Below are 13,986 nucleotides of genomic sequence, written 5' to 3' on the forward strand. Positions count from 1 at the left end.
GATTAATTAACCTTTAGCTAATTGTAGGGCTGTTTTTGGCCAGCTGAATTTCATCATGCTTACATGTTGGGAAAACATCATTAAGCACACTGCCATCTATAAGCTTATTTCTTGTCTGGATTCATAAATCTACTACTATTTTAAGTTAACTTGCTAGAATTGTGATAGGAAATGTCACTATAATAGGGTCAGACAACCAGTGTGCACATATTTGCAATCTGTCCATGGTCTAAGCTTTTGGTAGCACATTCTTTGTTAATATCATAGTAAAACCCCTATAACTTTGAATGGACTGTTCTAAATACAAAGCTGGAAAACACATGTACACTAAACAAGTTGAGCAGTTTAAGAACAACATACAAGGACTATTTCCAAAGTTGTCCGTAATATCTCCACATATTACGGACACATAAAGGTAAAGTTCGAGCTGGAACTAATATGCCTTTCTCTGACGAAACTCAAACCACTTACTTAAAAACAGTATTAAACAGTTCCAAATAAAAACAAAATATATAAGGCAACTCAATTGTAATTACAAAAATGTACTTTTTTCAATCAGCTTATTCATTTTCTTTACTGCATAATTATTAGATATCTTTTTAAAATCAATTAAAACTATTTCCTTTGATCATAATCAGTGAAATACAAATTTCGTTAAATCACATCAAAAATCATTAAATGCATGCCTACATATTTTTTTCTCAAATTTAATGTACACAGTTTAATGTTTCAATTCTTAAAAGCAGTTTTTTTGGTCTCTTATATTAATTGTGCATTGCAGGATTTCTCTTCCTTACAAGATTAAAAGAGCACCAACAAGTCCCTTCCATATTAGCCTAGGACAAGCAGCTAAAGTTTCAGCCGAGGGAAAGTACGGAATGCTTTGTAATTCTCGGAAAACAATGCAGGATTAAGCGATTTTATATTTCTTATTTGGAGATGCTTTTGTCATATATAGGAAAAGAACCCCTGCAGTACATACAAGTCATTATGACAGTTTATACACCTTAAATCAACACAACATTCATGTGTAAATCAAAAGCAATCAATGGCTTAATTAAGATTACTTTATGAACATTTGAGATGCACCATGACAAAACCAACATAATGGGTTTGCGACTAGCATGGACCAAGATCAGGATCCATACTGTTTGCTATCAGTTTCTCTACTTGTTATAGGCTTTGTAAGTGAACAGCATGGATCCTGATCTGACAGCCTGGTCTGGATCTATGCTGGTCGCAAATGCATTACGTTGGTTTTGTCATGGCGCGGCTCAATTTTGTAAATAGCTAATGATTTAACACTTCATGAGCACATTAACAAAGCTTGCATATATCCCTGGAATTAAGAAAATACAAGAACCAATTGCAACAAGTCTTGTGTTCTTCTTACAAACAAGTCCTTCCATTCTCAAAATCAAACTTAAGATCACTCAGAAGAGATAATGTTATAGTGTTTACAGTAACAGAAGACAAAACAGAAAAGAAAACTAGTTTGTAGTTAGGCCAGCTTACACACTTGGTGCATCCTGACCTACCTCTATACTGTGTGCTACCTTCATATTCTCATAAATTCAGTATACCCAAAATGGACACTGGATAAGTTTATTTCAGAAATTTAGGATGGGTTGAACTTGGTTAAAATTCTTTCTAAATTCATCAAACTTATTTAAAAGGCATATTTACTACAACCTTATGCCTTATAAATATTTCAGTAATATTAATCAAATTCTTCAATTATATATAGATACACATGCTTTCATGTAATGTTTATTCACTAGATGTTAGAATCATTTGTAAAGGCATTAAACGTAAAATCAATATATAATTTCATCAATTAGTTAATAAGTCAACTTTTCAAGACCTTTTTATCAATAAATAACTGAAAAATAGATAAAAACAACAGACTTCAAGAGTATTTGTAAATTGAAATGCATAAATGGCAAAAAAAATCGTTATATAATTTACAACATCCAATTTTAAGATTTAAATAAAACATATTTTGGAGTATACTTAACTGAAAAGTAGGAGAGTAATACAAGAAAATAGTTTGCATTAATCATGTTGTACGTCTTTGTTAAATTTTCAAGTACTCACACTAGCTACAATAAGAGTCCAAACAAACCAGAGGAATATTTATTTAGTATTCTTTTTTAATAGTTTTATATTCAAATTTTAAAAACTTTTTGCTTAATACAGTAGAGAGCTGTAGTTTGTTCTTTCTTATTCCCCCTAATAATTGTATATACTTTTCACAGTTAGAACAGGCTATCGTAAAAAATAAAATATTGTCATTTACTCGTATGTGTATCACAAGTTCGCAGCCGTCATTCTATCTGTATTCTCCCCGGCCATCATGAAGTTAGCACTATTGCTCGTTTGTTGGTAACAAATAAACATTTTTTTTAAAACAATTAATGACTCTTAGGACTCCAATGAAAAAAATAAATCAAAAATAGCACTTTGTAATATAATATTAACCAGCCATAAATCCAAATCAGTTGAAATGTGATTGATTATCAATCCAGTATCCTATACTTTCCAAGAAGACAATTGGGTAATTTCTTATTCTAGTCATTGTCCAATATATGAAGACGTTAAGCTAGTAATTACTTCTCATTGGTTTTAACAGATACAATAACTTCTTCACCCATGGCTGACAGGACTGTTGCCTGAAAATAAACAAAATCATATATATAGAGAGAGAAACTAACAAAAACAAGATATGTTTGTAAACATGTATGCCCCCTATCAGCAGCCAATTAATCATGTGATAAGGTTATTATGCATGACTTCTGACCAGTGATCAAACAATTAATAAGGGTTATAAAGTATCTACTGGTCATGACCTTGACCTTTGACCCCTTGACCCAAAACTCAATAGGGGTCATCTGCTGGTCACGACCAATCATCATACAAAGTTTGAAGTTCCTAGGCCTAGGCGTTTTTAGTAAATTGATCAGAAACCGTTTTTACCTACAAGGTCAATGTGACCTTGACCTTTGACCCTTGACCCCAAAATCAATAGGTCATCTGCTGGTCATGACCAATCACCATACCAAGTTTGAAGTTCCTAGGCATAAGGGTTCTTAAGTTATTGATCGGAAAGCATTTTTACCTACAAGGTCAATGTGACCTTGCCCTTTAACCCCTTAACCCCAAAATCAATAGGGGTCATCTGCTGGTCATGACCAATCACCATACCAAGTTTGAAGTTCCTAGGCCTAAGGGTTCTTTAGTTATTGATCGGAAACCGTTTTTACCTCAGAGGTCAATGTGACCTTGACCTTTGACCCTTGACCCCAAAATCAATAGGGGTCATCTACTGGTCATGACCAATCACCATACCAAGTTTGAAGTTCCTAGGCCTAAGGGTTCTTTAGTTATCACTCGGAAACCATTTGGTCTACGGACCGACAAGTGCAAAGCAATATACCCCCTTTTCTTCGAAATGGGGGCATAACAATGCATACAGTGGCAACATTCATCTGTTTACAGTTGGTTTCAAATTTTCATAAATACTTAAAGCTGCACGCCTCCAGATGAGCCAAAATATTTCAAGAAAATCAATATTTAGAAAAATGTACTAAACTTTAAAGAAAGGAAAAAATATTCAAGATCTAGGTTTTATATTACATTTCATTTGCGGTTTAAGACTGATTTTGCAGTATTTTATTTCCATATTTCTACTGCATTACTAAAGCAGAAGGGCTGTTTTTGCATATGTTGATGATATTTTGGTAATTTTCATGCATTTCATACGTTAATTACTTTATTTGTTCACTTCACAATATTTTACAATTTAATACATTTCTAAAATTTTCATGAAAATAATATGAATCTGAAGGCGTGCTGCTTTAAAGTTAATCCCCACTCATCAACTTTCCTATTTCTGAAGTCAAACACTTGGGTAAAGCGTTCTTATACAAACCAATTTTTTGCAATAAATAAAATTCAACTATTATGGAGCAATTCTTGTAAACTTTCAAGACTTTCCTTTTGAGTATGAACAAGTTGAAAAGTTCAAATTTATACTAAGTAAATGGCTATAACTCTAACAAAACTGAAACAAGAGGGCCATGATGGCCCTGAATCTCACCTGTATATAAGCCCCCCGGGGCCATTTTAAACCCAAGGTCTTTTATTTGAACAAACTTGGTAGACACCCATTGGTAGATGTTTCAGAATAAATATCTAAGCTCTAGGTCTTTGGGGTTTTTAAGAGGATTTTTTAAGTTTTACACATGCTGACCAACATTTCTGTAAAGTTTCATGACTCTAGGTGAAATACTTTTTGACCTACACACAACACAAGTTGAAAATTGCAAATTTTCACTAAGACAATTACTCTAGAAATACTGAATAAATTTGGAGTTAATCCCCTTTAAGTGACTGAGTTATGCTCCTGACATCGCTGCAGACGTCTCTGAGACTGACACTACAGACAAAAGTAACCCCTGTATGTCAACTTTTTCAAAGCAACATAATAAAACCTAGCATCAAGACTATAATTTGTTTTTTATTCACTTAGATTATCACAAGCATCAAGTGCTCAGGTGAATGGCTGAAATACAAGGTGAGCTAAAATTTTGTTTAGATAAACATGTTTATTGAGCATTAAGTACATACTAGGAGGTTACTATCGTTGGAAAATTTTTCTTTTAGTTCTTTGCCAACATCGCTGTCAGGAACCTTAAGGTCATCACGTGTGTCTCCAGAATCAAGCATCAGACTAACAAAACCATCATCAGTAACGTCAATCACCTGAAAATAGTGAAGTGAAAGTTGAAGTATTTAACAAAACAAGAGCTGTCACACAAGTGACAATGCCCCCGAAAAGGTTTCTGAAGTATACAGGTATTATGAAAAGAAAAGAGACTGAAAGTAACTTATTGCTTATTATTGTTCCTGTGAAATAAAGTGCTATTTATAGCAAACAAAACACCTTTGGACAAGGGTCTTGGATGCGACACATCATCTTGATGTGGTAGACATTTATGCCAAGTTATTTAAAATCCTTCTATGCATGACAATGTTACATTTTGGAAACTAATGTTAACCTTCAAACTCTTTTCAAATTTTAAAAAACTTACACTATATGTTATAACATGTTCAGTACATGTGAATGTGAACAAAAAGGGCAGTTGAAAGTGTCACTTCTTAGTACGCTAGTACGCTAATTGGGTAGCAAAATGGTTAAAGCATCCAATAATTACTGTCAGTTTACCATACCCACTTTATAATCAGCAAATATGGAAACTTGTCTAGATATGCTGATATCACTTACAAAAGATCTGTTTTTCAGTCATCACTTGAAAATAACTTGATTATAAATTAGGATTTTATTAATATGGACCCCTACATAAAGTCTGATGAAATTTAGTGGTACATCATGTAAATAGTTGCTTTAAATACACCTAAGACAGTGTAAGAAATTAGGATTTGAATCGACCAGCCTAGTCGACAACCAGATTGGAATATTCACTAGCCCAAAAAACATTTCACTAGCACGATTCATTTGTTCAAAACAGTTGTTTATATTGCCTCTGAAAATGCAGTAGCCTGGTCAGGCATGTTACTGTGAAAAGTTGGTAGCCCGAGGTGAAATTTAGTAGTCTGGGGCTATGGGACTACTGCTAATTTCGAACACTGCTAAGACTGAGGTAAATGGTAAAACTCTGTTGCCAATAAATATGTAACTTCCCTGAAAAAAATTTTATCACAATTTTAAACAGGTGACTATTTTGATATAGTCAAAGTCGTACAATTTTCATTGTTCCATTTAAAACTCACAGTTTCTTATTATTTTTCTGATAACATCTGAGAATCAAGTATAGCATTTCTACAGGAGTTGAAGTAAATACAGAATGTGACTTTATGCAATTTAGTCAGACATGACATCAGCTCCACCGACTATGTTTGAATTTAGGTTGTTATTGAAACATGGATGGTTGTTCGGGATATGTTTATCACAAAAGATAAAAAAAATAGGAATTTAAGTGAAAAAATAGTTCCCTTTGAAATTTAATTTTTTTTTTGGAATTAGCCAAACTGGAAAAAATTAGGATTTTTTAGGAATTTTAGGGACCCTGGACAGCCTGTCAGAATAAATCCACAAGAAAACCCAAAGGTGCTTAAGTACACATCCTGACCAACATTCCTGTAAACCCTACAGGTCAAACGTTTTGAATTACCTGCAACACAAGTTAAATATTGTAAATTTTTACCAAGTCAAGGGCAATAACTCTGAAAGTACTTATAATATCCACACGAAATACCCAGGTGCACAACTACACATGCTGAGCAACATTCCTGTAAATTTCACGAGTCTATGTCAAATACTTTTTTAGTTACGTGAGACACAAATTGAAAATTGGAAATTTTTACAAATTCACGGGCAATAACTCTAAAAATGCTAAATATATCCACATGAAAATACCCAGGTGCACAACTTCACATGCTGATCAACATTCCTGTAAGGTTTCATGACTATATGTCAAATATTTTTTGAGTTACATGCGACACAAGTTGAAAATTCGAAATTTTTACTAAGTCAAGGACAATTACTCAAAAATACTAGAAATTTCCACACAAAAATATCCAAGTGCATAACTACACATGCTGAGCAACAATCTTGTAAGGTTTCATGACTCTAGGTCAAATAATTTTTTAGTTATGTGTGACACTGACACAAGCTGAACACAAAAATACCCAGGTACACAACTACACATGCTGATCAACATTCCGGTCAAGTTTCACGACTCTAGGTCAAATATTTTTTTAATTACGTGCGTCACAAGTTGAACATTGCAAATTTTTACCAAGTCAAGGGCAATAACTAAAAATGCTAAATATATCTACATAAAAAAACCCAGGTGCACAACTTCACATGCTGATCAACATTCCAGTAAGGTTTCATGACTCTAGGTCAATTACTTTTTGACCCACATGTGACACAAAAAGGGGGCACAAAAATGGGAGTTATAGTTACCCAGATTATGTACTTTGTATTGATTAGTGTGTAAATTATAAAATCATTGGTACCCGTAGAACTTGAGAATAATCCAACTTCCCTCTTAGGTAAACGTCATACGGACAGATGGTTCAATTACTAAATGCCTCCGGGACATAAAAATACCACATTTTTATATTTCTTGCCATTTCAAAGTCTTTATTTTTTAATACTTTACCTGGTATTCCTTGCGGTTCACATTTGGTACATTCATGTTATGTGTAGATGGACATATATCTTCGTATTTCTTGCCAGTAAATATATCAATTCCTACTAAATGCACCTGTAATATACATAAAAGAACTGGTCAACATTTTCATGAATACTGATTAGTAGTCGAGACAAAAATTATTGAAGGGCCATAAATCTGACATAAATAATAGAACTGGAAGATGTCAGTGATATTAACAACTTAAATTAGAACTGTACTTACCTGAAATATATTTCATTTCATTTTTGAATAGCCCAGACAAGTTTTGTGCCAGATGAGGGAGAAGTGATCCCTATATGCTGTGGCTACTATAAAAATCAAGCTGATAAATTTAATTAATAGAGGGAATGTATAACATCGGAAAGTTTAATGTGAATTTACCTTAGCATGTCCATGTTTGCCAGTCTTTGATGTTGACATTTCCACAATCTTACATGGTTTATCTTTTATCACAACAAAACCATTTTTGCGAAGAGCAGAACATTGCTGTGGGTAGGTCTGGGATGCCCCAGATTCACCACTTTGAAATTCTTCATCTGCCATTTTGACAACCTATAAATACACATGAAAGGTAATTTTGGTTATTTTGTTCAGACACAGGGATCGAGAATTCCACTGGTCTGCTAATATTTGCAGAGCTAGGGGCAGGAGGACTACAAAGTGCAGTAGGACCAGCAGAAATTTGCTGATGTAACAGACTGCTTCTAGAATTCTTTATATCATTCAGTTAACAAGAGAGCCATGATGGCCCTGAGGTCGCTCACCTGTATATAGGCCCCCCAAACTCCCATCCCCCAACGTTGCAGAGCCAATTTAACCCAAGGGCTTTTATTTGCACAAACTTGGTAGACACCCATAAGAAGATGTTTCATGCTAAACATTTAAGCTCTAGCTCATTGGGCTTTTCAAAAGAAGAATTTTTTTAGTTTTTACTATACAAATATAGTTAAAAACAATGACACCCCTGGGACCGGGCTAGTTTTGACCCCAGGGCTTTTATTTGAACAAACTTTGTAGACACTTACTAGAAGATGTTTCATGCTTAATATCTAAACTCTAGCTATTTGGGTTTTTTCAAAGAAGATTTTAAGTTTTTGCTAAACACATATAAAGAAAATCAATGACCCCCGGGCGGGGCCAATTTTGACCCCTGGGCTTGTATTTGAACAAACTTGGTAGACACCTATAAGAACATGATTGATGCTCAATATCTTGGCCATAGCTCTTTGAGTTCTTTAAAAGAAGATTTTTTAAGTTTTTACTATATGCATATAGGGAAAATCAATCGATTTTGACCCCAGGGCTTTTATTTGAACAAACTTGGTAGACACCCATTAGAACATGTTTCATGCTAAATATCTTAGCTCTAGCTCTTTGGGTTCTTTAAAAGATGATTTTTTAAGTTTTTACTATATGCATATAGGGAAAATCAATGACCCCCCGGGGCAGGGCCAATTTTGACCCCTGGGCTTTTATTTGAACAAACTTGGTAGACACTCACTAGAAGATGTTTCATGCCAAATATCTAAGCTCTAGCTCTTTGAGTTCTTTAAAAGAAGATTTTTTAAGTTTTTTCTTTTGGTTGCCATGGCAACCAGAGTTTTGCATGGAATTAAATTCTTTGAACAATTTTTAAAGGTGACCACCAAAGGAACATTCCTGTGAAGTTTGGATGAAATTGGCTTAGTGGTTTATGAGGAGATGTCATTTAAAGTAAAAGTTTACGGCCGTGCGGACGCCGGACGAAAAGCGATCACAAAAGCTCACCCTGTCACTTTGTGACAGGTGAGCTAAAAACCAGACATACAGCTTCTGTTTTAGGACAGGGCTTCCGTTAACGGGCGTACAGCCGTAAATTACGCCCGAAAATCGTATCTGTACGCCGAAAATTAAGATCAATGACGTACCGCTGACTTCCAAAAATTTAGGAATACGGCGAAAATCGTAAGCCGTGACGTACGCCACGACCATTGTCCGACATTTTCTCACTTTCCTGGCGTACGATTGGATTATTTATTTAACTCCGCCCCCTGAATTGAATGGTTGACATGACATGACAGCGATGGGGGAAATTATGCGAATGCACCTGGCTCGTGACGAATTAGCGAGTGTTGATTTATGACCTTGATAAGCGTGAAAACAAAGTGATTGGATTAATTGTTTGTTTTGTACGGATAATGGATAGTTAATTGACGTAAACTGTGGTAGGTATCTGTTTTTAATTACTTTAATTAGATAAAATGATTTATTCTTTATTGTGTGCATCGGTAAGTTTTGAATGTATCCGAAAGTTTGCCGAGTCGGCGAAGCGTGTTTTTGTCTTTTGATTTTTTTTCCTTTTTGAAGTTAAAGACGTTTTATTTTCACACATTCTATCGATGTTGATTTGATTTGATTTTTTTTTCACTCGCTAATTACGAATACGAAATTATTATGAGAAGCAAAGTTACATTTAAAAATCTTTTTCCCTACCCACTCTCAAAATGTCTCAATGCTCACTTCTGCAATTTGGCGTATCTCAAAAACGTAATTAAAAAATTAATTTGGTCAAGAACGGTGTTCGAAATTACTTTCATAAAACTTTCAATTTATAAGCCTGATTAAATTTAACCATTTTCGGTTGTTAATGTGTTATGATTCATTTGATACACTGAAATTGTGTTCGGTACTGTAGTAAATAATTTTAAACACAAGAGATATTTAAACAACAATTTTTATTTTACAAATAAGAAATATAACAATGCTAAAGGATGTCATGTTTTTTTTTATTTCAGGAAATCTACAGAGATCCACCCTTTTAAAACACAATGAATCCAAGGACCACAAAAATGCTGTGCAGGCTGATCACAGCTGTATGGTACTGATGCAGAGGTAGAAAAAGAAGAACCCATCATACACATTTCAGAATCTACTTGTACCATGATTGATTAAAGAATTAAAAGTTTCTGGAAATATTATTTTTTCTGTTATATCAATGAGCAATTATTTGAATGTTATCACTGAAGGGTTCTACACGGTTACCACTGTCCTTAAATAACAACAATACAGTCCTTTTCAGGGTAATGTTCTTACTTCTATTGAAAATATTTACCCAACAATCATGTAAAGATACTTTGAACTTTTTAAATATGTATAATAAAACATTTAAAGGAATGACATTTTCAGAATCTTGTGATTAAAATAATTGCTTTTACTTGTATCATCCCATACTATAAATCAAACATTGAAACATGAAAATTATACGCGTAAGAACAACTGACTTCCAGAAATTTACCTCATGACTTCCAAAATTCCTTGAAAGGAAGTCCTGACTTCCTAAAAATAATTCCTAGTGGAAGCCCTGTTAGGATATGTATTAATTACGCATTTGATAAAAGCTCTGAACATATTGCATTGTTAACTGGTTAGAGGTCCTGATGTACCAAATTATACTGGCACTTTGGCATTATCCCCTTGTTGTGCTATGCTCACTAATCTTACTGACACTTGGGGCATGATGTGCTAGGCTCCTGGGCAGAGACTCGAGAGGGGATACAAACTGGCCAAAGTAATTACATTACAAATGTCACCCAATCTTCTTTTTTCTCTTGTATGAACATCAATTGTTGTCTTGACATTGTATACATTAGCAACATCGTACATTGGTTGTTGCAATGAAGTTAAAATAATTAGCTGTATGTCAGAATGAGGTAGCTTGGATTTTCCTATGCTGTATATCAGACCAAGACTGCAAGTTAACATCAATTGTATTGCATCAAGACAACCTTCTCATGTGTATATGAAATATTACCTTTCATAACATAAAACCAGTCAACCAGTCATTTTTTTATCTTAAATGAAAAAGTTTGTTAACAAGCCATCCCTCTACCTCAAAAGTGTTTTAGTTCTCAACAAAATTTTGTATAAAATTACTCAGCATTTAGCAAAATCACTATCCCTTCCCGACCTGTAAATAGGCCTATTTACCCCAAAGACTACCCCCAGACACCCTAAGCAGGGCATTTTTTGTCAAAATTGTGAAGGGGCCTGGGCTAGTCCATAAGATTAGACGTTACAGGCTTGTTATAGATTTATGTTGGTCAAGCCTGACGTCTAATAGTTATTGGTCAAAAACGCGTAGCATTTTGAAAAATTAAAAAAATGTCTGTTGACTTGCCTTTTTAGCTTTATTCAAAAGCTTATCTTCTGTTCTTTCAATTGCATGGTCTATCATTAACAAAAAGTTTCAAACAATGTACTTATTAATTAAAAATAAAATATAAATATCAATCTATTTCGCTCATCGGCCATACTGGTTTAGTAAAGCGTTTTACAGATTGATTCCAATTTTTTGAACGGAAAAATATTTTCGACCACACTGACGGTGCATGGGCAATTATTTCGTTGAAAAAAAATTCCGTTAGAAACTTCTGGAGTCATTTAAACGCTTGCATTTGAATTAGCCAATCAGATTTCTCGCACTGTATGGCGGCCATTTGTATATCTGCTGTACATGGAATTTAATTAAATGAGAGGATTTAATCATGACTTTTCGGGTGTGACAGTTCAATTATTTTGTTGAAAGGTATTTAATTTTTAGTTTTGTTCATAAATAGTTCAAAATTTATGTAAATACACGCTGTTTTAATTGTTAAAATGCATTAGATCTAAATCGATGTCTAATGTCAATTTTTTTGCTACACGATTTTGCCAAGATCTGTTAAGACCTAACGTAACATGGAAAATGAAAAATGTAAAATATCAGATTAATGAATGATAAATATGAAATAGGTTACGTATAGGTCTTATAATTAGGACTGGGCCTGTTCATTTTGTGAAAAAAAGGACGATATGTCATAAAATTGTGAGAAAAAAAGACTTATATTACTTGGCATTTCGCGACATTTTGAAACCAGAAATGGTTGATTATAATTTCTGACCTGTGTATAATCTGCTTCAAGTCAGTACATTAAACCAGTTAACATGCGCAAAAACCATTTACTTGATTAAAACTATTTATCTCTTATGAAATAGTGAATTTTTTTCTGCAGCTTTGTGAGAAAAAAGTGTAATTTTGAATTGTAAAGGGGCCTTATATCGGCCCCCTGTTAAAGCCGGAGAATGCCCTGCTAAGACTACCCCAAGACACTTTTGCTGACATGTAAATACGGACTTAGTGTGAATAATGTCACATTGTTTATATATAATAAAACTTTCCCAATTTATACCACAATAATAGAAATAAGTGTCTTAAGTGAGTCCTAGGAATAAAATGTGTATTTTTTTGTCCCAGAGTAGTCTTGGATTAAATAGACTGACCCCAAAATGCCCAATATGGCAAGCCACCTAAAACATGAAAAATAACTTTAGAAAGACTATCCAATGGATGAAAATCACACACTATGGGTTTTTTTACGATGTCCATCTGTTAATAATGACCATGAAGATCCAATCGGTTATCGTGGTCCAGTGTTTACAAGTCAAGAGACATGAGAGATGAATAAAACTCGGAACTCAACTGCATGGTAAACTTTTATTCTCGTTGAGATAAATAGCAACATGTGTTTGTGTTTCAAGGCATGTTGTCATAAATTAATCTCTTAATCACCACGTACAAAACTTTGTTCATCTGTTGCCATGGCTTGAAACAATAGAAAATATTTTGGGTTGAGCCGGCAGAGAAATGGCGGCCAAAAGCAACAAACCGTTGTGCAATAGCTACAAAGTCATTCTTTGGCCGACTTTCAAATACAACATACATAATTAATTGAAAAAATCAAAATTGATAGATCGGCTTTACACGGTACTTATTGAAGGTTTATTTAAACAAGGTATCTTAGTGAAAATATCATTAAAGTGAAAACTCACGTGTGCTCAATCGCAATGGTCGGAAAGAAAGATTATTGCGCATGCGTACCACGTTCCATAGATGTCAGCACTTACCTTAGGATAAAGACCGGTAAGACCAGCGACCGAAAAGCTCATTCTCTCGCGGAAAGGACGTATAGTAGATTCTACTCCCCTACCTTAATTAATCTGAAAATTTTTTCTTATAAATTCGATAGAAATGAAGTCACAAATTTTCCTTATTTTCGTCATTTGACAGTAGATTTGAAATGCGAAAAGGTCACAGTTCGAACTAACCTGACCCTGGGAGAAAAATAACGTACAGTATTATTTTAATGATAAAAATAATACATTGTCTAAATAAAAACAATATAAAAAGTATGGGTAAATATAGATAAGATAAGAAATAGGCACAAACTAGAATGTTTATATATATACATACATTTATAGAACATCAAACAAAGATTATGATATGCTATTTTATTTATTATGAATGAAAAGATTTTTTTTTATTTAATTATAAGACATTTTTCAAGATCAATAATGCGTCAATCATCGTTATATGAGAATTATATAGGCCTACGGAGCATCTTCACACCGTTAACTTCAGACGACGTTCCTGTGAGTGAATGAAAAAATGTTAAAAAGAAAAAAATGTTAAAAAGAAAAAGCATAATCTTAGCTAGGATTGTATAAGAAACACGATACAATGTAAATGAAAATAATTGAATTATTAATTAATATAATTAAATAAAACAAACAAAAAACAACAACAAGCAACACACGGCATCCTGCCGTTATACGCACCTAAAATCATAGGAAAATAATCAATTTTTTTTGTATTTTTTTTTGTATTTTTTTTTTTTGTGTAAAATCGCCGGATTCAATGCATTAAAGACACATGATAGTTGTTTGTTTCTCACAAAATAATTAGTTT

General features: G+C 33.6%; 1 protein-coding gene across 1 annotated transcript; it reads right to left on the minus strand.

Annotated features, from left to right (window-relative positions):
- Positions 1-513: 513 nt before the first annotated feature.
- Positions 514-13,160, minus strand: LOC132745088 (eukaryotic translation initiation factor 5A-1-like). The gene is made up of 5 exons (XM_060733914.1): positions 13,071-13,160; positions 7,605-7,775; positions 7,191-7,295; positions 4,630-4,764; positions 514-2,672 (listed from the first exon to the last, which is right to left on the minus strand). The coding sequence occupies exons 2-5, from the start codon at positions 7,764-7,766 to the stop codon at positions 2,610-2,612; spliced, it is 465 nt and encodes a 154-aa protein (XP_060589897.1). The 5' UTR covers positions 7,767-7,775; positions 13,071-13,160; the 3' UTR covers positions 514-2,609.
- Positions 13,161-13,986: the final 826 nt, after the last annotated feature.

Source organism: Ruditapes philippinarum, unplaced genomic scaffold (genome assembly GCF_026571515.1).
Source record: "Ruditapes philippinarum isolate M1 unplaced genomic scaffold, ASM2657151v2 ctg3035_1_1_1_1, whole genome shotgun sequence".
NCBI lineage: Eukaryota > Metazoa > Mollusca > Bivalvia > Venerida > Veneridae > Ruditapes > Ruditapes philippinarum.